General features: G+C 36.1%; 1 protein-coding gene across 4 annotated transcripts in view; it reads right to left on the bottom strand.

Annotated features, from left to right (window-relative positions):
- The window catches only part of LOC106879187 (serine palmitoyltransferase 1), a 49198-nt gene that overhangs the window by 11274 nt on the left and 13108 nt on the right, over positions 1-24816 (bottom strand). Inside the window, exons 1-10 of one of the 4 annotated variants that reach the window (XM_052969951.1) lie at positions 17845-18157; positions 11016-11120; positions 9820-9923; positions 7680-7773; positions 7175-7247; positions 5642-5774; positions 4523-4652; positions 3043-3240; positions 1628-1723; positions 373-469 (exon numbers count right to left, since the gene is read on the bottom strand). In XM_052969951.1, coding sequence (XP_052825911.1) covers positions 373-469; positions 1628-1723; positions 3043-3240; positions 4523-4652; positions 5642-5774; positions 7175-7247; positions 7680-7773; positions 9820-9923; positions 11016-11120; positions 17845-17865 — 1051 coding nt within the window. In that variant the 5' untranslated portion in view covers positions 17866-18157. Of the gene's footprint in view, positions 1-372; positions 470-1627; positions 1724-3042; positions 3241-4522; positions 4653-5641; positions 5775-7174; positions 7248-7679; positions 7774-9819; positions 9924-11015; positions 11121-16110; positions 16177-17432; positions 17536-17844; positions 18158-24816 lie in introns of those variants that run through there. The other 3 variants (XM_052969949.1, XM_052969950.1, XM_052969948.1) reach the window with 3 other exon arrangements.

Below are 24816 nucleotides of genomic sequence, written 5' to 3'. Positions count from 1 at the left end.
TAAGAGGGGGCTGAGGACGGAACCTTGGTGGACCCCTACCTCTACCCGGAATTCATTGCTGTACTCATTTCCAACCCTCACCTTACTGGCAGCATCTCTGTACATGGCTCGCACAGCTCTCACTAACCATTCTTCTATCCCAAGTTTCCTCATTGACCACCAGATAAGGGATCGGGGGACCCTGTCAAAGGCTTTCTCCATGTCAACGAAAGCCAGGTACAGAGGTTTATCCTTAGCTAGGTATTTCTCCTGCAACTGTCTCACTAGAAATAAGGCATCAGTAGTGCTTTTACCTGGCACGAACCCAAACTGCATCTCATCTAAATTGATTCGCTCCCTAATTATCAAACTCAAAATAAAATATCTACTTACAGTTGTCTTGATCAATCATATCAAAAGCTTTACTGGCAGCTGATACACATAAAGGTGGTTGGGAAGCAGAGAAACAGTAACCATGGCCATTCAAACGCTAGATGAAAAGAAAAAATATATATAGGCATGCATGTATGCATAAATAAATGTACGCATATATGTGTGTGTGTGTATGCACATATATTTTGTTCATTTTCTAACATAATTGATGAACAATTTCTTTATTGGTTACAACGTGAGTGTGAGTTTGCGTGTGTACACATATTTTCCTTTTATTTTCTAATGTATTTGGTGAACATTTTTGTTGTTGAAACAATTATGGATCAAGGAAGGATAACTCTTATTTACATGTTTTGAATGCAGGTTAAATTATCTCCCCAAGACCATTTTCTGTTGTAGAGAACTCTCAGTGTTCCCAGTGCTTAATAAGAAATGATATACATCTATCCTCATTTATCACGGGTGTTTAGTTTAAAAAGAAAATTGTTAAATGAATCAGTGATATATGAACAACATATGGGGAAAATAAGTTTCAATCGAAGGCCCCAAGTTGTCTCCTTAACAAACCCAAATAACATCTTCAAACAGTTTTTAAATATATATTGTCTCACTTGGAAAAATAGAGTAAAACTTAATAACTTTCATTCAATCAAATTCTGATTTTCTTTTTAAATTCTTGGTCCTAAACACTTTTTATTCCTCTGGCACTTGTGCCAGTGGCACGTGAAAAGACATTCGAATGAGATCGTTGCCAGTGCCGATAGACTGGTCCCTATGCAAATGACACGTAAAATACACCATTTCGAGCGTGGCCGTTGACCGTTACCAACGTTGCCTCCCTGGCACGTGAAGGGACATTCGAGCGAGATCGTTGCCAGTGCTGCTGGACTGGCTCCTGTGCAGGTGGCACGTAAAATACACCATTTCGAGTGTGGCCGTTGCCAGTACCGCCTGACTGGCCCTCGTGCCGGTGGCATGTAAAAGCATCCACTACACTCTCAGAGTGGTTGGTGTTAGGAAGGGCATCCAGCTGTAGAAACTCTGCCAAATCAGATTGGAGCCTGGTGTCGCCTCCTGGTTCACCAATCCTCAGTCAAATCGTCCAACCCATGCTAGTATGGAAAGCGGACGTTAAATGATGATGATGATCTCAACAACAAAAGCCATAAGGAATTCTCTTGCATTCATCTCTTCCATACAATTACACACATCTTAATCAGTATAAAATTAGATGAACAATAACTAGATCTCTTACCTGATGATCAACTATGTACTTTTTACCTGCACAAAACCCACCAGTGCTGGCAAAAGAATTTTCCAAGGTAGCAACCAGGAAGTCAATATCATCTATCTACAAATAAACAATTTCAATAATCTAACATTCATATTAACAAGTTAAAATTGGTTCAAAGTAAAGATATTAAAATAAGGAATATAGACCGAATGATGGTGCAGGTGTTGCACTGTGGTTAAGAGGTTTGCTTCCCAACCACACGATTCTTATCACCATCACAGAGTTGGTGATAAGTAATCAAGACCTTAAGCCAAATGAAATCGCAGTCATGGCCAGTGCTGGGGATGCGTAAAAGGCACCGATGCCAGTAACATGTAAAAGATACCCAGTACACTCTGAGGAGTAATTGGCATTAGGAAGGCTATCCAACCATAGAAACCTAGCCAAAACAGATTGGAGCCGCATACAGCTTACCAGTTCCAGCTGAACCATCTAACCCATGCCAACATGGAAAACAGACGCTAAATGATGATGAAAGTAATAGATTCATCTCAGGAAATAAATAGCTAACGACCTGAAGACAGGCAATATATCAGCTAATTAAATCATTGTAAATAATAGCACAAAACAACAGTTCTGATAATAACATAGTACAAAAAATAAACTCAAAATCTAAATAATAGTTGATCAGAAGTACGATCACTTACTAACAAAACTGCTGAAAAGACATAAGAAGGTTCTTCTAAGTTAAGATTATGGTTAGAAGTCACGAATAATTAACTATTACATAGGTGCAGGTGTATCTGTATGGTTAAGTGTACTTCCTAACCACATGGTTTCAGGTTCAATCAAACTGCATGGCACCTCAGGTGATTATCTTCTACTAAAGCTCCTGGCCGACCAAAGCCTTATGAGTGAAGTTGGTAGACATAAACTGAAAGGAGCCCATTGTATACCCAATACACGCTGTAAAGTGGTTGGCATTTGGAAGGGCATCCAACCATAGAAACCATGCCAAAATACACAGAAAGTATGATGCCATCCTGGAACCCATCAGATCCTATCAAACCATCCAACTAATGCCAGCATGAAACAAGTATGTTAAATGATGCTGCAGGTGGGTATGTGCCAGTGTACATGTCTCCTTCACATTGCATTACATGACAGTTGTAAATAAGCATCACTGTCATATAAGCAGAGTCCTTCATTTCCAACCTTCCATGAAAATATGTCCAGATGGGGAGAAATATCGCCTTACTTGGAAACAAGTGAGGCTTGGTGACAGGAAAAGCATCCAGCCATAGAAAACCTGCCTCAACAAATGCCATCCAACTCATGCCAGCAAGGGAAAGTAGACATTAAAACAATGATGATGGAGAGGAAAAGAAATTTGGAAGTATATAAATTAAGAGAAGAAAAAAAAACTATCAACTTACTGATACATCATAATATTCAGATAAACCTCGACCAGTTTTGCCAAGAATTCCAATACTTAAACTCTCTTCAAGGAATACTCGAACTTTATATTTATACTTGAGTTCAATGATTTCAGGAAGCGGACAAATGTCCCCATGGTTTACATAGACAGCTTCAACTACCACAAACTTACGGGTAATTCTGGCCTTTTTAGGATTCTACAAAGGAGAAAGGAGAAATACTTAAGAAAATTTGTTTAGAAATTTTATAGATAATCAAAATACAGTATTTAATTGCATATAAGTTGCACCCCTGATTTAGGGTTAAATCTTGGTACAAAATTTTTTCCTGTCATACTTATAACTTTGCCTCAGGTTTAAGTCGTACCCCAATTTTTCCGGTTAAAAATCAAGAATAAAATGGTACATCCACATGAGTAAATACAGTAAAATTTTCAATCAATAAAATCATAATTCACACCAACATCAAAGTATTCCAGATGTAGTTATAAAACATACATATATAACTGATGAGTATAAGGATTAATACATCATTAGCAATTTAACAAAGTTAAGGTTTTATTTGCCAAATGAACTTTGCCAAATGAACTTTGCAAAATGAACTTTGCAAAATAGGATTTTATTTTTCACTTTTTCTTTTTAAAATAAAGAAACATTTATGACACATTAAGCATATAACTTTTGTATTACTAGATTACATTTGTCAACATAAATGAAAAACGATTCCATTCAGAATGAGGTGTAGGCATGGCTGCATGGTTAAGAATGCTGCTTTCCAATCACATGGTTTCAGTTTTGGTCCCATGGCAAGTGGCTTTTAGAATAGCCCCAAGTGTCTTTTAGGATAGCTTGGGCAAGTGGTTTTTAGGATAGCCCCAAGCTAACATAAGCCTTGTGAGTGGATTTGGCAGATGAAAACTGAAAGAAGCCTGTTGTATATATGTGTTGTTTTTCAGGTTTATAGATTTTCAATAGAGATGACTTTAAAAAGTGATTTAATAACACTGTTAACACAGGTGAGGCACAGTAATGACTTATAAGCCTTTGATATACTTGGTAGTATATTATTTTTGCTTAACGAAATACAGTGTCAGTCCCAGTAATTAATGAGTGTTTGCATTTATAAATATGCATGTGAGTATGTGCATGTTTGTGTCTCTTTGTTTCGATATTGCATGATAATTGTAAATGAGTGTCACTGTCATAAAAGCAGTATCATTCGTTCCCAATATTCTGTGTAAACATGTCTGGCCATGGGGAAATATCACCTTGCTTAGAAAACAATGAGAGTTAACAACAAGAACAACATCCAACCTGCCTCTAAATTCTCTCCAACCCATGCAGGTATGAAGAAGTGGAAGTTAAAACCATGATAATATGATGAAAGAAAATAAGGAATTGCTGATAAATGCTTAATTTCTGAGAGACAATTCCATGGCAACAAAATCAATGATAAATTTTGATTAGTTATAATACATACCCTTTGCTCTTCTTTTTCTTGTTCAATCAATAATTCTGTTAAATGGTCCATATCATTATGTCTGAAATATTTTATTACACTACGGGAAGCTAACAAACCTTTTTGGATTGAGAAACAAACTCCTGCATCACTAGAAAAACAAACAAACAAAAAGAAAAGTGAAGAAAACCTTGTGTTAAAAGAAATTTCATTAATAATTTCATGCACCAAAGTTTAAACAAACACAACAGGTACAAACATCTAATTAACAGGTAAAGTTAATCTGCTACAAATTCCTATTTAAAGTGGTAGTCAAGATTAGATCCATTCTTTTCTTTTGTTCAATTTCTTCACCCTTAACCAAGTATATTTGATGCCTAGCTGCCCTTATCTATGTGGGGGGAATGTCTTTGTGACTGTGCTTGTCCCCACTCCACTGCTTGTTTTAGAGTGATTTAAATTAAAACTTTCTATCAAAATTGCATGTTAATTTATATTCCAAAAACTTAATTAAATCTTTCCATCAAAATTTCATGTCAAAATATGTTCCAAAGACCAGCTTAATAATAAGAAAGTCGTTTTCTTAAACCTTTTTATTCATTTGACTGTGGCCATGCTGGAGCACCACCTTAAAGAGTTTTTTAGTGGAATGAATCGACCCCAGGGCTTATTCTTTTTAGGACTAGTACTTATTCTACCAGTTGCTTTTGCTAAACCACTAAGTTATGGGGGACAGAAACACACCAATATCGGTTGTCAAGCAATGGTGGGAAGGACAAACATAGACTCAGACACACGCAAAAATATATAATACGACAGGCTCCTTTCAGTTTCCATCCACCAAATCCACTCACAAGGCTTTGGTCAGCTCAAGGCTATAGTAAAAGACACTTGCCCAAGGTGCCATGCAGTGGGACTGAACGCAGAACTATGTGGTTGGAAAGCAAGCTTCAAAGCAAAGGAAGTGTATTTCAGTAGAAATATGATAATAAACGAGTCAAAATCTTGATTTCTTGTATATATTAATTAGGCACAAGCAGGTAGAGAACAGATTCTGTCTTTCAGGCTTAAGTGTTGTAATAGGAAGATAAATCAAAGAATTTAAAGGGTTATAATTCAAATAATCAAATACCAACATACCAAAATATGACATCACCACGTTTTGAATATGCAGGGATAGCACTTGCAACAGTAGCAAAACCATAGGAATAAAGAATTGCTGATTCTGACCCAAGAAATCGCCGCATCTTATCTTCCATGTTGAGGTGAACATCTGAAATATCACAAATAACAAATTATAAAGAGAGGAAACGTCATTATCATATAATGTTCTTTTTCCATGCTTTTATGTGGCTCCACACAGGCACTTTTACATGGCACCACACAGGCACTTTTACGTAGCACTGCATGGGCGCTTTTACATAGCACCACTACAAGTGCTCTACACCACTAGAGGGACCAGTCTTAAGGAGACCTGTACTCCACAGCAGAAGTGTTGAGTACAGCATGGTTGCCAGGCATCTTGGTCCTTCATGTTTTGAAATTAAAAGCTTCCATCAAAATTCCCTGTAAATTCATGTTCCAAACACCAACTTACTAATGACACAGTTCTTTTACTAAATTCTTCATATCTTTTATTTTTTACTTGTTTGACGCATTAGACAGTGGTCATGCTGTGGCACCATCTTGAATTTGAATTTTTAATCAAATGAATGAATCAGACCCTGTACGTTTTTTTTAAAAACCCAGTACTTATTCTATCGGGCCCTTTGGCTTAACCACTAAGTTAGATGGATGAAAACATACCAACACCAGTGTGGGTGGACAAACACAGACACAGTAGGTTCCATCTACCAAATCCACTCATAAGGCTTTGGTCAGCCAAAGGCTACAGCAGAAGACACTTGTCCAAGATGCCATGCAGTGAGACTGAACCTGGAACCATGTGGTTGGGAAGCAAGTTTCTTATCACACAGCCACACCTACGCCTATATTTTCAAAATTAATCAAAATAAAGGCAGAATATTTCAAAAGAAATATGGCAAAAAAAAAAGGGTTAAATCAAAATTGCGATGTCTGTATCCTACTAAATGTATAGACATCCAATAGGAACATGATGCTGTGGAATTTTTTCAGACTAAAATTTCTTCACAGACTTGTTATGTTAAAAACAACATCTGAGTGAGACAAACATCGTCACAGTCCAACAACGACTTAGCTGGCTGAAAATTCAAAGTCACTGCCAACAACATTCTTGCTTAAGAATAATAAATTTGTGTTCTACAAAAGTATTGAGTATCCCATCAGATTAATGTAAAATTGTTATTATTATAACATAAAAACAAACATGCATGTTGTAAAATTTATACTGAATGGCATCTTAAGTTTCGCCTCACAACTCAATCAACCAGCATAAGTCAACCCTGTAGATCGTCAAACAATACTTAAAGTTCCAGTCAACAAGAATTTTACAATAATTATATCCCTGCTTTTAATATTGAGTCCTAACCTTAGTTCAACATACATACAAATAAATATACATGTACATACACATATATTCCAGTTAAAGTCTAAAAGCAGGACATAATATTTCTAGAGTTCTTTGATCTTTTACAATCAGCAAAGAACTAAAAACGTAGATGCTAAACCTCTGACATAGTGCATATTACTTACCCATGGTGCCATAGAACGCTCTTGGACCACAAGAACCAACCCCATATTGCAAGAGGGTCTCAATTGCTGCATCCTACAAGAAAGGAAGAAAGATTTCATATTAACCAACTGAAAAGCAAAATTTATCAATTAACCCCTTGAAGCGTTTTTGTCAAACAAATTGGTCCCAGTACAGGAGTGCAAACAAACTAGTTGTGAAGGAATGACAAGGGTGACACACACACACACACACACACACACAAAGTACACAGCCTCAACAGACTTCACAAAACTTAGTTGCCATGTACTAAATTCACTCACAAGGTATCATCAGACCTGGGCTATTGTAGAATGCACTTGTCCAAGGTCCAAGTACCACACAGTAGGACTGAACCTAAAATCACAAGGTTGTGAAATGAGCATCTTAACTACATGGTCACCATGCAAAAAAAAAAAAAAAAATTGTAAGAAAATAATTTCTAACTGAAATAAAAAATTAGTTTGAAAATTAAATTACTGAAATTACCTCGACACTTTTTTCACCAAGCATACCCAAAAAATTAAAGGTGGCCATGTTAATACATTGTCGACCTTGGATAGTCAGGTATTTGCCTGCTTTCCTGGAAGAGAAAGGAAAATTATTCAATTAAAATATGACAGAACAAAGAGATTAACTAAATATTTGGTCAACCTTAGAGTTATAAGGAAGAAACTCTTTAATACATAGACTTAATATTTTCATAATAATCCTATCATTAATAAACTACACAAGTTGCAATTATCAATGTCTATAGCACACAGCAGAGGCATGGCTGTGTGGATAAGAAACTCCCTTTGGAACCACGTTGCATTGGGTTCAATCCACTGTGTAGCACCTGAAGCATCTTCTATTGCTCTGGGGCTAGCTAATGCTTTGTGAGTGATTTAGTAGATGGAAAACTGTATGTGTGTATGTGTGTGTGTGTGTGTGTGAACATGCACATATATAGGTTATATTTGTTTCTCAATGCTCAACATGGTATTGGTTTGTTTATGTCTACCTAACTTAGAAGTTCAACAAAAAGTGACTGACAATATATACCAGACTTTTGAATTAAGATCAAAACAAGACAGAAATTTTAAAAAAAGGAATTGTGAACTAACTTATGATAAAATGCTGCATAATTTACAAGATTTTTAATGTAAAACAGTATTTGATGTAATAAGCATCATTTTGAGACAGAAAAAGAAAACCATTTTCTAGTCGGTGGGTCTGTCTCAAACCTATACTTGTAAAAATTTCAAATTATTATCATGCAACATTAATATATAAAAAGGGTAAAATATTATGAAATTAGCAATTCAAAGATAGATTATTTGCATCTTTCCAATAAAGAATTATTTGGCATGGTTCCTTCAGCTGGATGCTTTTTTTAACACCAACCACTTTAAAGAGTATAAGGGGGACTTTTTTTGTAGCTCTGGCACGAAGTCACCAACTAACATGCAAAACAAAAATGCTCCCTTGACTTTGTGGAGATGTAGTAGAAAAGGAAGTGACTTTATGCTAAGTGTTCAGAGGCTGTAAAAAATTTCAGTTAGATTCTAGACATAGTCACTCATTAAAACATAAGCCTAAGAGGAGCTAACATTCATAGCATTAAATTTATGAACTATGTAGATATATAGCACTGTAAATATGGCAGTGTATAGTTAAGGCTCTGAAACAGAACTCAACTATATAACATAAGGGAAATAGTTTAAAGAGTATGAAAAGTTTATATACAATGTGAGAAATAATGATCATCGTTTAATGTTCATTGTTCATGTTGGTAACGATTGGATGGTTCAACAGGATCTAACAAGCCGAAGGACTGCACCAGGTTCCAATATCTACTTTGTCATGGTTTCTACAAGTGAATGCCTTTCGTAACACCGACCATTTCACAGAGTGTAATAGGTGCTTTTTACTTTTTATAGCACTTGCACTAGGGAGATCATCAAGTAACTTGCAAGACTAAAAAGCTCCCTCCACTGAATGAAAGTGTAGCAGAGAGCAAAGTGGTTTTATGCCATGTGTTGAGAAGCTAAAATACAATACAAGGTCAAGAACTGGTGTCTTGCTGAAGAGGAAATACATGGTTACCTCACAGTATATAAAGGTGAGTGGGAATAACTGGAAAGAGAGATAAAGATGGTGGTGACAAAGTGTCAGGGCATACCCTGAAGGTATAAGAAAGAGGGGATAAGAGAGAATAGGGACAGAGGATGAGGAAGGATTACTATGTTTATAAAGATGTAAGAGCGGTGAACAAAGGTGAAGGCATGATCGATGGTAAATATGAGTCTGGAGGAGAAGGTGAAAGAAACAGAAGTGGCTCAGGAGGGAGGAGGTGATAAGTGGAAGTACAGAAAGGGTGGAGAGCAGCAGTATAATAAAACTGCAGAAAGATGGGAGATATGGAGATGATGTGGAGCTAGGTAGGTAAAAGAGTAGTGGGAGAGGGAGGTAGAGAGAAAGAGGATACAGTGATGGAGATGGAGGTCAGAGGCATGTAAGGGTGAATGTTAGAAATAATTTTTTTTTAAATAAACAACCTTTCAAAAACAATACTAGCAATATCAAAATAGTTAAACAATAACAACATTTACTAATTAAACAATTTGAAATAAAAATGGAATTTTACCCAGAAATGACATTATTTCTCAGATTGTCCAAAAGTGGATGATCTTCTCTCGTCTTTGGAACAAGTGGCTGAGGCACCCAGTCAGCAATTAAATCTGATTTTTCCTGAAGTTGAAAGAAAAAACGAATTTAATAATTTAAACAAAGAAGTCTTGTCAACTTTAACTACTGATTATTTCCACTCCTAACCATCTCATCTAAAAAAATCTGGCACTGCGTCAGTTATAATGGCAAGGGTTCCAGTTGATCCAATCAACAGAACAGCCTGCTCATGTAATCAACATGAAAGTGGCTGAACACTCTACAGGCATGCGTACCCGTAATATAGTTCTCAGGGAGATTCAGCATAACACAAAATGTGACAGAGCTGGCCCTTTGAAATACAGGTACTACTCATATTTGCTAGCTGAGAGGACTGGAACAATGTGAAATAAAGTGTCTTGCTCTCAGACACAACACAATGCCGGGAATTGAACTCACAACCTTACAACTGTGAGCCAAATACCCTAATCACTAATCCACATGCCTTCTCACCTGAATTTACATGGACACACAGTGTATTGTGTTTATGGCTAAAAAGACTCCATGTACCCAGACCTTGTGGACACCCTGTATAAACATTTTTTATATTATTTCATTTTCTTAATGAAATAATGTCACAAACAAAATTGTTCATGCCATTCATCATCATCATCATCATCATCATCGTTTAACGTCTGCCTTCCATGCTAGCATGGGTTGGACGATTTGACTGAGGACTGGTGAAACCGGATGGCAACACCAGGCTCCAATCTAAGTTGGCAGAGTTTCTACAGCTGGATGCCCTTCCTAACGCCAACCACTCAGAGAGTGTAGTGGGTGCTTTTACGTGTCACCCGCACGAAAACGGCCACGCTCGAAATGGTGTCTTTTATGTGCCACCCGCACAAGAGCCAGTCCAGGGGCACCGGCAACGATCTCGCTCGAAAAACCTCATGTGTCACTCGCACAAGAGCCAGTCCATGGGCACTGGCAACGATCTCGCACGAAAGATATCATGTGTCGCCCGCACATGAGCCAGTCCAGGGGCACTGGCAACGATCCCGCTCGAAAGATTTCATGTGTCGCCCGCACATGGGCCAGTCCGGGGGCACTGGCAAACGATCCCGCTCGAAAAAAAAAAAAAAAAATAGTTGCAAAATATGTAAAGACGCTTACCTTTTCTGTGAGTATTGTTTTTTCAGGATTGTAACTTTTAGAAAACAGCAGTTTAATGATACAAATAATAAGGATGGCTTCAAAGAACAAATGATATGTTGGAGCCTAAAATACAATAAGGAATAGATAAAATAAGGAATAATAAGAAATAATAAAAATAAAACATAAAATAAGATAAATGAGTGAATAATTAAGTTAATTTTTAAAAAGAAACAGGTGAAAATATTTGAAAAACTACATACTGTATTTACTAGTGTACAAGTTGCACTGTTTTATACTTGATTTTAATTGAATAAAAGTTGGATGTGACTTATACATGAAACAAAGCTGATATAAAGTTTGATGAAGGAAGAAATTTGTACCAAAATTCACCACTAAATTAGGGATGCGACTTAAACACAAGCGCAACTTATGAGTAAGTACAGTTTTTGAAAAACAAATATATTAAATACAAGTGAAATAGAAATAGCATGTAAAAATTACAATAGAAGCTACTTGTGAAAATAACTATTATATGATGAATAATTTGTTCGTTTATGTCCATTTGGCATGTTAAGCTAGGATAGGATGAATATATCATTGAGGAATTGTTTTATGGCTAGATAGCTATTTTTCAAGTGAGGGATCTCCTTTTTCACACACCTTTGAAGGCTCAAAGCAAATTGATGATTCTTGACAGGAGTAGTGACAACAACAGTTCATAGCTGGTGACTTTCATGGCACAAAAATGTAAACAAACACTGACATTCACACACATACATAGAGTGTTTGAGCTAAATTTGACAGTTTGCATTAAAAAAATATATATATATCTCTGAAAATAAAAATATTTTTTAAAAAGTCAGAAAATATCAACTAGAATATGGCTATGAGATAACAGTTTCCTCAAAATAGCTGCCCTCAGCTTCCACCATGGCTTCAAGAATATTGTGTATGTGGTCCTCACTGTGTCTCTGGGAAGACCTTCAAACACCTCCTTGATTTTGGTCACCAGCTCAGCCTTGGTGTTGCAGGCAGAGCAGTTGGTGCCTTTCTCAACTGCACTTCACATACATAGTAATCTATAGGATTACAATGGGTGGAATTAAGAGACCAGAAATTGGGACTCATGAAGTTAAAGAAATTCTTTAATAAACACTTCTGACTCTTTCCAGAGAAATGGCAAGGAGCTGAATCCTTCCAGCAGCAACCCTCTCCAGCCAGGGATTGACTGCAGTCCCCAGCAGCTTCACATAACCATCTGAATTGAGCCTGAAGCCCTGTTCAAAAACGTTGGGGTGAATTTCAGCATGCAATCAGAACACCTGCTGTGTCCATTCCTGTTAACCACAGCTTCATAGTCTCTGTTGCAGCTGTCCTTGTCATGTCTTTACTGCCTTAAGTGTTCACAGAACACCGAGTGGCTGTCATGATGTTGGCATTTTGATACCTGGCATGAATCATCATGATGCAGGTAACTCTTTTCCAATTTTCAGATCACTTCCAATCCTCCATGTCAGCTAACATTTTCTCAACTACAGCTTTATTCTTTATGCTCTCCAACACCATTAACTGTTTACCAATACATTAAGCTGTTCCTGGTAAGAGGAAACATTAAAAAAATTTCCAAATTAGCCCAAACACCTGAAGATACATACATATGGCAGGCTTCTTTTAGTTTCCATCTATCAAATTTACTCAACGCTTTGTCAGCTTGGAGATTTAGTAGAAGACACTTGCCCAAGGTGCTGCACAGTAGGACTGAAGCAAAAACCATGTAGTTGAGAAGAGAGCTTCTTAACCACAGAGCTATGTTTGTGGTGTTAATTATATAATAAATAAATAAGTAATTTGGGAAATACTGTATAATTATAGAATTTGAAGCTAAACATGAAAGATTTACACCTTAAATACCAAAGTTAACATTTACTCAATCTTTGAAAGAAAGACTATAAGAAATGAACCAAGAGTAAAACTTGATAAGAAGAATAAAATGTAGTGTGTAAGAGAAATGGCAACACTCGTATAGATATGTAAAGCATATGAATAATGATAGAGGAATACAGAAATGCTTAGAGATTCATGTGGAAGAGAGTGGTGAAAGAGGAAGACATGAAGAGAGGTAGTGAAAACTAATCTCAGGATGCTGGACATCACAAAGGCGAGCTGGAAGAAACGTTAGCACGCCAGGTGAAATGCTTAGCGGCATTTCGTTCCGAGTTCAAATTCCACCGAGGTTGACTTTGCCTTTCATCCTTTCGGGGTCGATAAATTAAGTACCAGTTACTCACTGGGGTCGATGTAATCGACTTGATCCCTTTGTCTGTCCTTGTTTGTCCCCTCTATGTTTAGCCCCTTGTGGGCAATAAAGAAATAACAAAGGAATGCCACAAGTGGTAGAGCAGTGTGTTGGAAAAGACTCATCTAACACATGCAAGCACGGGAAAACAAACATATGATGAATGTAAACAAAATATCTGAAATGAGCACAACTAATTCCTAAACCCATAATCAAAGAATAAGATAAATTCTCATTAATCCTTTATCTGGCTTAGATACAGGAAAAACATGAGATCTAATATGGTACACCCTGACATCTTAACACGACTATTTTTATCACTTTCCAGAAACACCCTATTACTGTCACCCTCTCTTCTAAAATGTGAGTAGTCATGTAGATTCTCTACAGCAATGCTCCACAACTGGTATTCCATGGCACACTGGTGTGCCAAGAGACAATGCTAGATGTGCCACAGTGTAACCTGAAAATAAATTTTTTTCCTTATATTTTTAGTCATATTTTTAGTTCAAGTGTGCCACCAAATTTTGAAAAGAATAGTGATTGATATTTTTTAAAAAAAGAAAAAATATAAAACATATTTTGAAGCAATTATCGATAAACTACTGCCTTATATACAACTAAAACTGGATAAAGTATGTATAAGAAGAGTCTATCTTTGCATAGTGTATGTGTTTGTATGTGTGCACATACGCCCGTGCATGTGTGATATGAATTTCATAACTTCTTTATGGTTATTGCAGAAGAGGCATAGTGTTCTTGTTGGCATTTCTCAACAATAAACTGTTCATTCATTTGGTGTTTTGCTTTCAAAGCCATGCAATATAAGAGATCCCTTACTTGAAAAACAAGAAAGGGTTAGCATCAGAAAGGGAATGTGGTTGTAAAACAAATACCTCAATAACGTTTTCACCTAACCCATGCTAACATGTAAAAAAAAAATGGATGTGAAAACAAACAACTTTGAGTTAAGTGCCCTGAAATATCAGTCCCTGTGTGACAGACATGATAGATATCAGCAATAGACATTAATTTGAATGGAGAAAGTGTAACTGATCACTTTGGTGTTAATTTGTATTTCCTCTATTTGCATTCTGTATTGCATTACACACATCAGCCCATCCTTGGACGGTTCCAATAGCCTACCAATTTGCTATGAGAAGGGGCTGCGAGACCCTCACTCAACCCTTCTCCATTTCTGTAGAAATAGGATGCTGTGAGTAGTCTCCCATGACCATTCTCATAGTACAACATAACCGACGCCAAAAGAGAGAGAAGGAACAACAACAATTTTTGACTGGTACTTGACTGGTTCCAACCCCTCTGAAGGATGAAAGGCAAAGTTGACCACAGCGGGATTCAAGACCAATGACCACAAGACATTGTAATGTTTCTGCTGATTCACCATCTTGTGGATTTGTGACAAAACTCTAATTAATAAGCATTCTCCTACTGCTACCTTCCTACACTTAAAGAGAGATAACTTTTCCTTCTTGTTAACAGATATACAAGATAGAAAACCTCATTTTCTGAGGAGCGTAGTTTATTGCTGATTGCATTATCCTAAGGATATCATTGATATGTATTTAAAATAAGAGACAAGATAATTTTATTTGTACTAACTACAACCACAGTATGACTTACGTGAAAGTTACATGATATATACGGTTTTATCTTTTATGTTTTATTTCAGTCAATGAACTATAGCCATGCTAGGGTACAGCCTTGAAAGGTTTTAGTCGAACAAATCGACACTAGTACTTATTCTAACGGCTCCATTTGTCGAAACGCTAGGTTACGAGGACGTAAACAATCCGACACTGGTTATAAAGCAATAGGTTAGTGACAAACAGACAGACGACGGCTTCCACACAGCTTCCGTCTGCCAAATTCACTCACAAGGCATTGGCCAGCCTGGAGTTGTAATGAAAGGTGCCGCGCACAGTGGAACTGAACCCGAAACCATGTGGTTGCGAAGCAAGCTCCTTTTATTCGGTTTTGTTTATTTGCTTATTCACATATCAAAGTCTATTATTTTTTTCTAACGCTGCAGTTGTTGTTGTTACTTCGATAGTGGTGAACAAGCAGTTAGTCATATTATTACATTGAAAATTTTCTTTTGAAGTTAATATTGACGAAACAAAGATACAAAAAAAACCTGTAAAGCTGCATTTATCGCCCCTCTACTGCCTACCGTTCCTAGTGCGCCCCTCTCCACCAAAAAATGTTTTTTTTTTTTCACCGCCCACTTTTTAAAGCGTTGGTATACACATTTATAACTAGTTGACAAAATGTATAATTTTGTGTACCGTAAACAAAAGAGAAATCGACGAAAGGCTCATCCCCCAAACGTTAGAATTTATCATTATTACATTTTGACATATTTACACTGCAGAGCAAGCAATTCACCTTAAACAACCTACTTTTAAATTAGCATGTTTGCATTGGTCATCAGAATAAAAAATCTTTTTTTTTTCAAACACATTGTATAGGACAAAAGGTAAAAAAAAATAATACAAAAACGTGTCAGTGTCAACGTATTACTAGAATCACCTTAATGTTCGTTCTAAGACCACACCAATACGGTTTTAGTCCCTGGATACGGTATGACTGGAGGGGAAAAAATGACAGGAAAGCCACGGTTGGAACCCTTCTGATTATAAGTTTCCTAGATCGAGGTTGGCTTGAGAGTTAGCAATTTTTTTTTTTTTTTAAATGGGACAAAAGACATTTTTTTAATACTCTCGCATAGCTCTGAAAATGTAGGTCTACTAAAATCAATAGCTCTCAGAAAGTTATCAAAATATGATTATTTACATTAGTAAAGGCTTGAATATAATCCTGCCATACCATGGTTTGGGTATTATATTCTTTCCCGACACAATGTTACCTCAACATTGGTTTTTATTAACGTAATTTCAATTCAACAAAGTTTCAAAAAAAAAAAACCAACGCAAAGCCAATCTCCACGCGGTCACGCGATCTGCTTGAGATAGCAGCCAAATCTTGGTCAAATCAAATATTTTGAAAATAGGACAAATCGATCGGATATTGGGATAGAAGATTTCTTCCATTGCCTGAATGCTTGTAATATCTTTTACTAGAAGTCTATTCAATCAAGAAAGACTGGGGGGGGGGTATATACAACAATAACTCTGGGATCGGTGTCATTTTAAAGTAGGTACTTATGGGTGCAGCATGACCGGGGAACAGGAAGCTCATGAATCCCTTGGGTGGGTGTCAAATGGGAACACCTAGTTTAACATGTGTGGGAGGGTACACTTCTTCGAAACAGCAACCGGATTCAGAAGCACATGCCCGGGATGACAAGTAACAAGTTAGTCTCCCCTTTGGAAGTGTAACGATTCCGCCAGCTATTATGTAAGTTTTTGGCGACAGTGTCGAGAGAAAAAGTTTACTAGAAAAAGTATTTGAAGATAAATTTAGTTTCTATATTTTATTTTTTTTTTTTTTTTTTTTTTTAATGTATCATTTATAAAAAATAAAGGAACAGTGAGTAATTATTAAAGCTTATAAATAAAATATAGTAATTTGTGGATGTCCGTCCGGCTACCGATCTTGATGTAAAAAGAATAAAATTATCAAACATGCAAGATTCTGAAATAGTAACTTTGAAAGAGAGGTGGACTGGCGTATGATTATTTATCTAGGATATAAACAAAACAAGAGTGAAGAAAGTTTGTAAATGAATTCAAGTTTTCCGATCGATTAGATTAGCAGGTCATATTGACATCGAAAGTGGGTTTGACTAGGAATTTAAAAAATAATAATAATAAACTATGTTGATAATTCATATTAAATATTGTATCATGTATTTGTATATATCTATATTTGTACATATTACACGATATTTGTTAGGGCGGGAGTTATAACTTCCGAATATATGAATGTCTTGGCTTCACCAAAATGGTACGATTTTTTAAAAATAAATAGAAATTGATTAAAATATCAATTTAAGAACAAAACAAGTGCGTAACTTGAATAATGTGCCATCATGTAGCGTATCATGTAACATACAATTAAATAAATCCAATGGACATGGGTGACATATTTTTTTAATTGTTTATATTTTCAAATAACCTATATTCATATAAAATGAATGGTAAGATCAGGCATACCTCAAATATAGCATGTATCATCTCGGTGAATTCCCAAGTTGGTGAAACGATCGCCATTTTGAGTGAGACTTAAACAGACGGAATGCTTGATAGGGGACATAACTCCATAATTTAGAATCCAACATAATTGATACGAAATGGTCTGAGACCACCCCTGTTTCTATGATAATACTTGTTTTAATGTGAACTAAATTAAGTTCAGCCATCGAAATTTTCTGTAAGTTTTTGTTCAAAACACCTACTTAATAATAACTAAATCCTTCAATATTTTCAAAATTAATTCAAATGCTGTGTATTTTAAAAGAAATGTAGTTACAAAATAGCCGACTAATAAAATAGTTTTCCTGATGCCAAGAGTAAAGTACAATGAAAAAAGAAAAGAGAGAGAAAGAATAAAAGAACTCATACTTACAAACAAAGTATAGATCCACATATTAATAATCTCTCATGCAATTGTGATATTCTCAGTTGTTTCAATTAAGTGTACTAATCCAAATCATTCCTCAAACAGGGATTATCCCAATAACTTTGGAGTGGAGGGACTGGAAACTATGAGATCTATGTATTTTCCCAATACCATTATCAATGTTAGTGATGTGAAATACTTGCTACAGATTTCTGACAGACTTGGCTGACCCATTAATTATGTCATTGAAAACTATTTGTCTACAAGTTCTACAGACATTTCATGCACAGCGAAGCAAGTTAAAGTTTTAATTCCTGCTAACCAGGATCACTTTTAACTCACACCTCTGTTCAAAATATACCTGTAGTTATTTAATCTGACAGCATTCACTTATTTCTGCCCTTTGAACTCTTTGAACTGATATCTAATTCTACTTGTATCTTTCACAATCTTGATAACCCTTACTTATTAGTTCACTTTAATTAATAGTTTGTTAGACAAAAGGTGTTGTAGACTTTTAACTCCTAGAATAAACAGCTTCACACTTGAAAATTTGTATAAAAATTTACACAACCAGAAATTATATAGTTACACAACATGTTAACTGATTGCTAGGATATCATTTCACTTCCTACTTCTACCACCATTTTTATTTGAGTAATCCAGCTGTAGAAACTCTGCCAGATCAGATTAGAGCCTAGTGAAGCCTTCTGGTTCGCCAGTCCTCAGTCAAATTGTCCAACCCATGCTAGCATGGAAGGTGGACGTTAAACGATAATGATGATGATAATGATAATACTTGAGTCTTGCATAATATGGACTGTGATGCAGCTTGGTCCAATCATTTAAGAAGTTTGCTTCACAATTACAAAGTTCCAGATAAAGTCACACTGCATGGCAGCTTGGGCAAATGTCTTTCAATCAATGCCTTAAACTTTAATCTTTATGAAAATCTGCCGAATGGAATGTCATTGCAATTAAAAAATACAGACTTGCCACACGGAAATGAGACAAGTGGGCACAGGTGTTTGAATGCAAACAGTTTGTCACGGTTGACTGGACATTCAACTTGTTTTGGCAGGAGTAAGTTTTGGAGACACACACACACAGAAACAAATATAGATTCAGATAGAGAGCAGGGAAGAGAGAGATAGGAGAAAGAGAGAGAGAGAGAGAGAGAGAGACATTGCACATACATAAACATAGATACTCAAAGAGAGAAGAGATGAAAAAAAATTTTGATATTTAATGTCAAATAAGTCAACATCAAATCAGCTATGTTAAATTGGTGGCGAAAAATGGCTGTGCCAAAACGTCTCATACTATTGTCACACACTGATTCTGGTTGAGGATTACATTAATGGAACAAATGCCAGTGGAATACTCAGCCACTCATACACAAGTTCAATGAGCAGGTAATTCAGTTGATCAAACAACTGAGCCCTTATCAAAACCATCAGAGATCTATTGGTGCTTATTTTTTCCAATATTGTCCAAACCCTAAAGCAGGAAGTGTGACAAAAGAGGTTTTTTTTTTTTTCGTCTTGTAAGTACTTGGAAACCCTGTCAGTGCAGGCGCCACTTAAAAGCACCCATTCCACACTGTAAAGTAGTTGGTGTTTGGAAGGGCATCCAGCTGTAAAAACCATGTCAAAACTGACCTCGCTTGTGCTTGTGCCACATAAAAAACACTAAGTCCACTCTGCTGAGTGGTTGGTGTTAGGAAGGGCATCCAGCTGTAAAAATCCTGCCAAAACAGTTAGAGAAGTCTGGTGCAGGCTTCAGCCTGGCCAGCTCTTGTGGTACCATCCCACCCATGCTAGCATGGACAGTGGACATTAATCAAGGATGATGATGATGATGCTGATGATAATTCAAAGTAAATGTCTTCAAGTGAATGACCATTATTCTATTAAGGACAAGAGCACTCAGAGAATGTAAACCTCCGCCAAGGCAACACTAATATCCTCTCAACGATTAGCCAGAGATTATTTTTAAAATGAGAATATCTGAAATAAACTCGACTGCTCTCACAAATGAGAATACTAAAAATGAACCCAACCACTCTCAAAAAATAATCCAGAATTCTTGTCTGGTACCGGATCGATCCCAAAATTTAATCAGCTTGTGCCAGTCATGAAGCCAAACATCCCTGAAAGTTTCATCTGAATCCATCCAGCAGTTCCTGAGATATCTTGTCCATGGACAAACAAAGAAACAAACACGACTGAAAACAATGATAAAAGCCAGTTTCAACAGATCACTGCACTCAAAAACCGACAATGATATTGGATTTGTCATCAAGGCTCACTAATATGTGTTATAAAAGCAGAAAAGTTTGATGACTGCTAACATATAACTGAAGAGGAGCTATCATAAAATGGGATTGTTTTGCACATAAAGATTGATTAAACAAGACAAACAGACTAAGTAAAAGACAAGTATCAAACCAACCAAGAAGCTTTGATAAGATTGCTTGCTTTGCTAAAAATAACACCCAAATTTATCTAATATCATATCTCATCTTCAAAAATAAACAAAAAGTTGTTTGTCAATATAGCCCTGGACACATTATGTGTAACAAACAAAAGAAAAAGAAAGGAGGCGTGGCTGTGTCTTAAGAAGCTTATTTTCCAATCACATGGTTCCAGGTTCAGTCTCACTGTGACACCTTGGGCAAGTGTTTTCTACTATAGCCTCATGCCGAGCAAAGCCTTGTGAATAGATTGGATAGGTAGGAACTAAGAGTAACCTGTCGTGTGTGTGTGTGTATTTATCCCCCACTACTTCTTCACAACCAGTGTTGGTGTGTTTACACTCCTGTAAATTAATGGTTCAGCAAAAGAAACCAATAAAATAAATACCAAGCTTTAAAAAAAATAAGCACTGGGGTAGATTCATTCAACTCAAATAAAAATTCTCCCAGGCGGTGCCTCCACATGGTCATGGCCTAATGACTGAATAAATGGTCAAGTTTAGAAAGCCTTTGATGACATGTTTGCATGACCTAAGCCAACATAAAGCTGGATACCAGAGCAAAAGAAACATGAATTCTCAACAGACCAGTACAATTAACCTAATTAGAACCACAGACAGCGCTGGTTTAATCATTAAGCAAAATAAGCACATGCTTAGGGCATCAAGGGAAGGAGGGGGCACCACAGAAATGGTAAATGGTTTACGGCACAAAAGAAATCACTTTAGATTTGCTAAAATAATATTCGGGATGCCTTTATTTCTACTAAGTATAGATGCAAATGTGTTACCTAAGATTAATTTTGAGGATCTGATCAAAAACTTTACAATTCAAAAAAGTAGGAGGAAACTTTTTAAATATAAATACAGTGAAAGTAGACAAAAATAAACAATTTTCCCTCTTACTGTTTTGTTTCGCCTTGAAAAATAAGAACTTATTTTATGGTTTGTTATTGTTTATATTTTGAATTACATAATCTTTTATGGGGGGTACCAAAATCTTTTAAGTGCTTAGGGCCTCGATGGGTCTTAATCCAGCCCTGACCACAGAGGATGCTTCTTAAGTATTGCTGAGAAGTTGACACAAAAACTTTTTCGGTAATTGTTATTGCTAGACTACATTCTGTAAAGTGCCTTACAAAGAACATGTGTCCTAAGTTGAACAATACCTTTCACTTGAAATGATCACAGATTGAGCAGATACTCATTCTCAGGTCATGGGGTGGGTGCACTAAGTAGTGATGTTATTACCAGTTCGAATATGCCACCTGGTGGCGCTGCGAGCTGATTTAGGTGTATTTGCACTATTTGTCTTCAGAGAGAAATTTTCTCCATGAGAAAACACAGTAAATGGCTTGTTTTCAAGTCTGAACATGACACTAGCATATTCAAACTGGTAATGACATTGCATTCATTTTCAGATATCATATAGCTTTAAAAAATAGAAACTGATTTGATAGTCTCTTTGCATTATCCACTTGCGCACACATAAACATAATATACACACACACACACATGTATATACATCAATCAGTTCAGTTAATCACAAATCCCAAGAGCTGTGTTGGCTTAAACAAAAGATCTTTGCCACTTTGTTAGTGACTGGCTTGAATTTTGCAAAGGAGAATAAAAGCTGTCTCCAAGCAAACAAACAAACAAGTAAAACAAACATGCATGCATACAGTAAACCTTCAATTTAAAGGATTTGCAATTTATTCATTCATCCATTTACAGAGTCAGAGAGAAAACGACACAGTAAAAAAACAGAGAGATAGGGGGAGAGGGAGGGAGGGAGGAGATATATATATATATATATATTTATGATGATAAATGATTTTACCGATAAAGGTTTTTTCATACTGAACTACTTGGCAAAATTGTTAATTATTAATTCTATTACTAATTGACGATTCCCTGCCCTTATTCTTGTATGTAGAGAGAGAGAGAGAGAGAGAGAGAGAGAGAGAGAGAGAGAGAGAGAGAGAGAGAGAGAGAGAGAGAGAGAGAGAAACTGAGAGATTCAAGCAGTACTCATTCCTGGAGTAAATTATCCAATAAGTGTGTCCTATGCTTTTTTTGTTGCTATTTCTAGAATGTGAAGTTACAGTATTTGGGACTTCCTGCTGCACTTCCTCCTTTAACAGAAATGTTAAATAGAAAGAGGAAGAATTATTTGTGTGTGCATGCACATGGAAAGGGTTGTATTGCATTGGCTTTTTTCATAGAATAAGCTCATTTCTAGTTTCAGTTTGCTTCAAACTACCAAAGTCAGTTTGCATACAGAATATTTCTCCAATTCCCAAATTATCAATTTATTTTCCTAAAATTTTGCACTTCTTCCAGTTTACAATTGCATCAAATGACAGAAGTTAAACAAGCATGTGAATTTAAATGTTGCACAGAAATTAGAAGCAATTGACAAATTAAGACAAGGAGTCCCAGTTGCATGCATTTGTAAAAGTTACGGTGTTGAAAACAATATACATTAAATCAAGGGCTAAATTTCGAGTTTTCTTTAAAATACAGTGTTGATATCCATTAAATGCAGAATTCAAAGGGTTAAGTCAGTAGGGATGTATGAATACAGACATGGCAGACAAACACGGAAACAGTAAGTTTTATACTTTCTGTTTTTAGTATATTTATACAATGTGATTGGACACTAGAATCGTAGTCACACTACAACACTTCACACTAATAAGGGAACTGTGTATGGTTACTCAATCTGCTAGAAATAACAGGGAAATACCCTTTAAGTCACATCCCTACTGCCTTAACCCTTTAGCATTCTGATTACTTTGTTAAATGTAAAGCTTACTCATTCAGTCATGTATCAATCATGTATTAATCTTGTAGCTTTGAGATTTAAATTATATGAATGTCTATTTTTAGAATAGCATTGTAGGGCAGGTGTGAGAGATCAGATCTGGCTGGTTTGAGCATAAAACAGGTAGAATATTTGGGCCTGATATGGTCTATGTAAATGCTAAAGGGTTAAAGAGAAGCAAACATATTAGATTGGTAATTTTAGATGCATGTAATGTAATCAATGCAAGATGGTCACATCTGGAATGCCTTTGATCATAAATCTGCCCTATCAGGACTGACCTGAGTTAAACAACAAAAACAGAATTATCCTTTAGCTGGAAAGCTAAATTTCAAGTTTTCTTTAAAATACAATGTCGATAGCATTAAATGTGACTCAGCAGTGTGAATCCATAGAAGATAAACACAATAAAAACAGGAAGTATAAACAGTATATTTAACAGTTTTAACAGTGTTAGTGTAAGAAGTCTTGAGTTGAAATCTGCACGTGATGGATGGCCATGGCATTGATTGTCATCTAGGAAACCTATGGGGAATTGTTAAGTGCAGACACTTCACAGGTGGAGACATATAAGAAAATTGTCAAATGAACTTATTAGATTTGAGAGCCTTTTTTTATCTAAGTTTTGGAATGCTAATGAATCTGTCTTGTTGTATGATGCTGTTCCTAAAAATAACTCTGGAACCACAAACACAGCATTGTTGCCTGTATGTTAAGGAGCAAATTTCTGCCTTATTATGTGCAAACATTCATAGCAGGTTTGCATTGCCTCAAGCTCCAGGTAGCTGGTAAATCAATGAATGTATACAAACCAGTTTACAGTAATATACACCAACACAAAGAATGCATGGTTCATTTCAGAGATTCTCTTTTTTTTTTTTCTAACTGGTTCTCCAACCACTTTGTTTCTGATGTAAGGTGTTTCTAGACAGATCTTCTGAACATTATTGCTTTCAGACAATGGCCCTACACACAGGCAGAAGAATTAAATCTCCCTCTCTCTATTTATTTGATTTATTTCATTTCCACCAATCAACACACTGCAACTATCTGCTAGCAAAGAGACAGGACCAATACGTCTATTTCTGCACATTCAAGAAGAGTCTGAAAGGAATGGAATACTCTCCTTTACCACCAAAACCACCACCTTCAAACACTTAATAAAAACTATTAAGCTATTATTATAGCTATACAGCAAAATACCCTAAACTACACAAACAGCTACATAAAAATTACATATTCTTTATTATAATCAAATAATGTGCCCAAATGTATATTATATTAAAGTCTTTTTTCTCTTTTTCACTATAAAACAATACAAAATGTCTGTAGATTAGCATCAATGTGATAGACTTTCAGCATAAATAGAAACTCGCTCAAAGCACCCAGCACACACAATAAAGTGGTTGGCATTATGAAGGACATCCAGCCATTAGAAACTAAGCCATATCATACTGGAACCTGGTACAGCTCACTAGCTTGCCATTCTGGTCAAACAGTCCAACCTATGCCAGCATGGAAAATGGACATTAAAGGAGGAGGATTTTCCTGTTAGTTGATTTACCTTCAACTTAATGCTTTCACCACTAAAGGAGAGATGTTCACCTATTAGCCTGTTAAACTGAGGGTTTATTGTATATATATATATATATATATATATATATATATATATATAT

Source organism: Octopus bimaculoides, chromosome 8 (genome assembly GCF_001194135.2).
Source record: "Octopus bimaculoides isolate UCB-OBI-ISO-001 chromosome 8, ASM119413v2, whole genome shotgun sequence".
Lineage (NCBI taxonomy): Eukaryota > Metazoa > Mollusca > Cephalopoda > Octopoda > Octopodidae > Octopus > Octopus bimaculoides.
The sequence above is the reverse complement of the archived record's forward strand: the minus strand, read 5'-3'. Positions and strand labels throughout refer to the sequence as shown.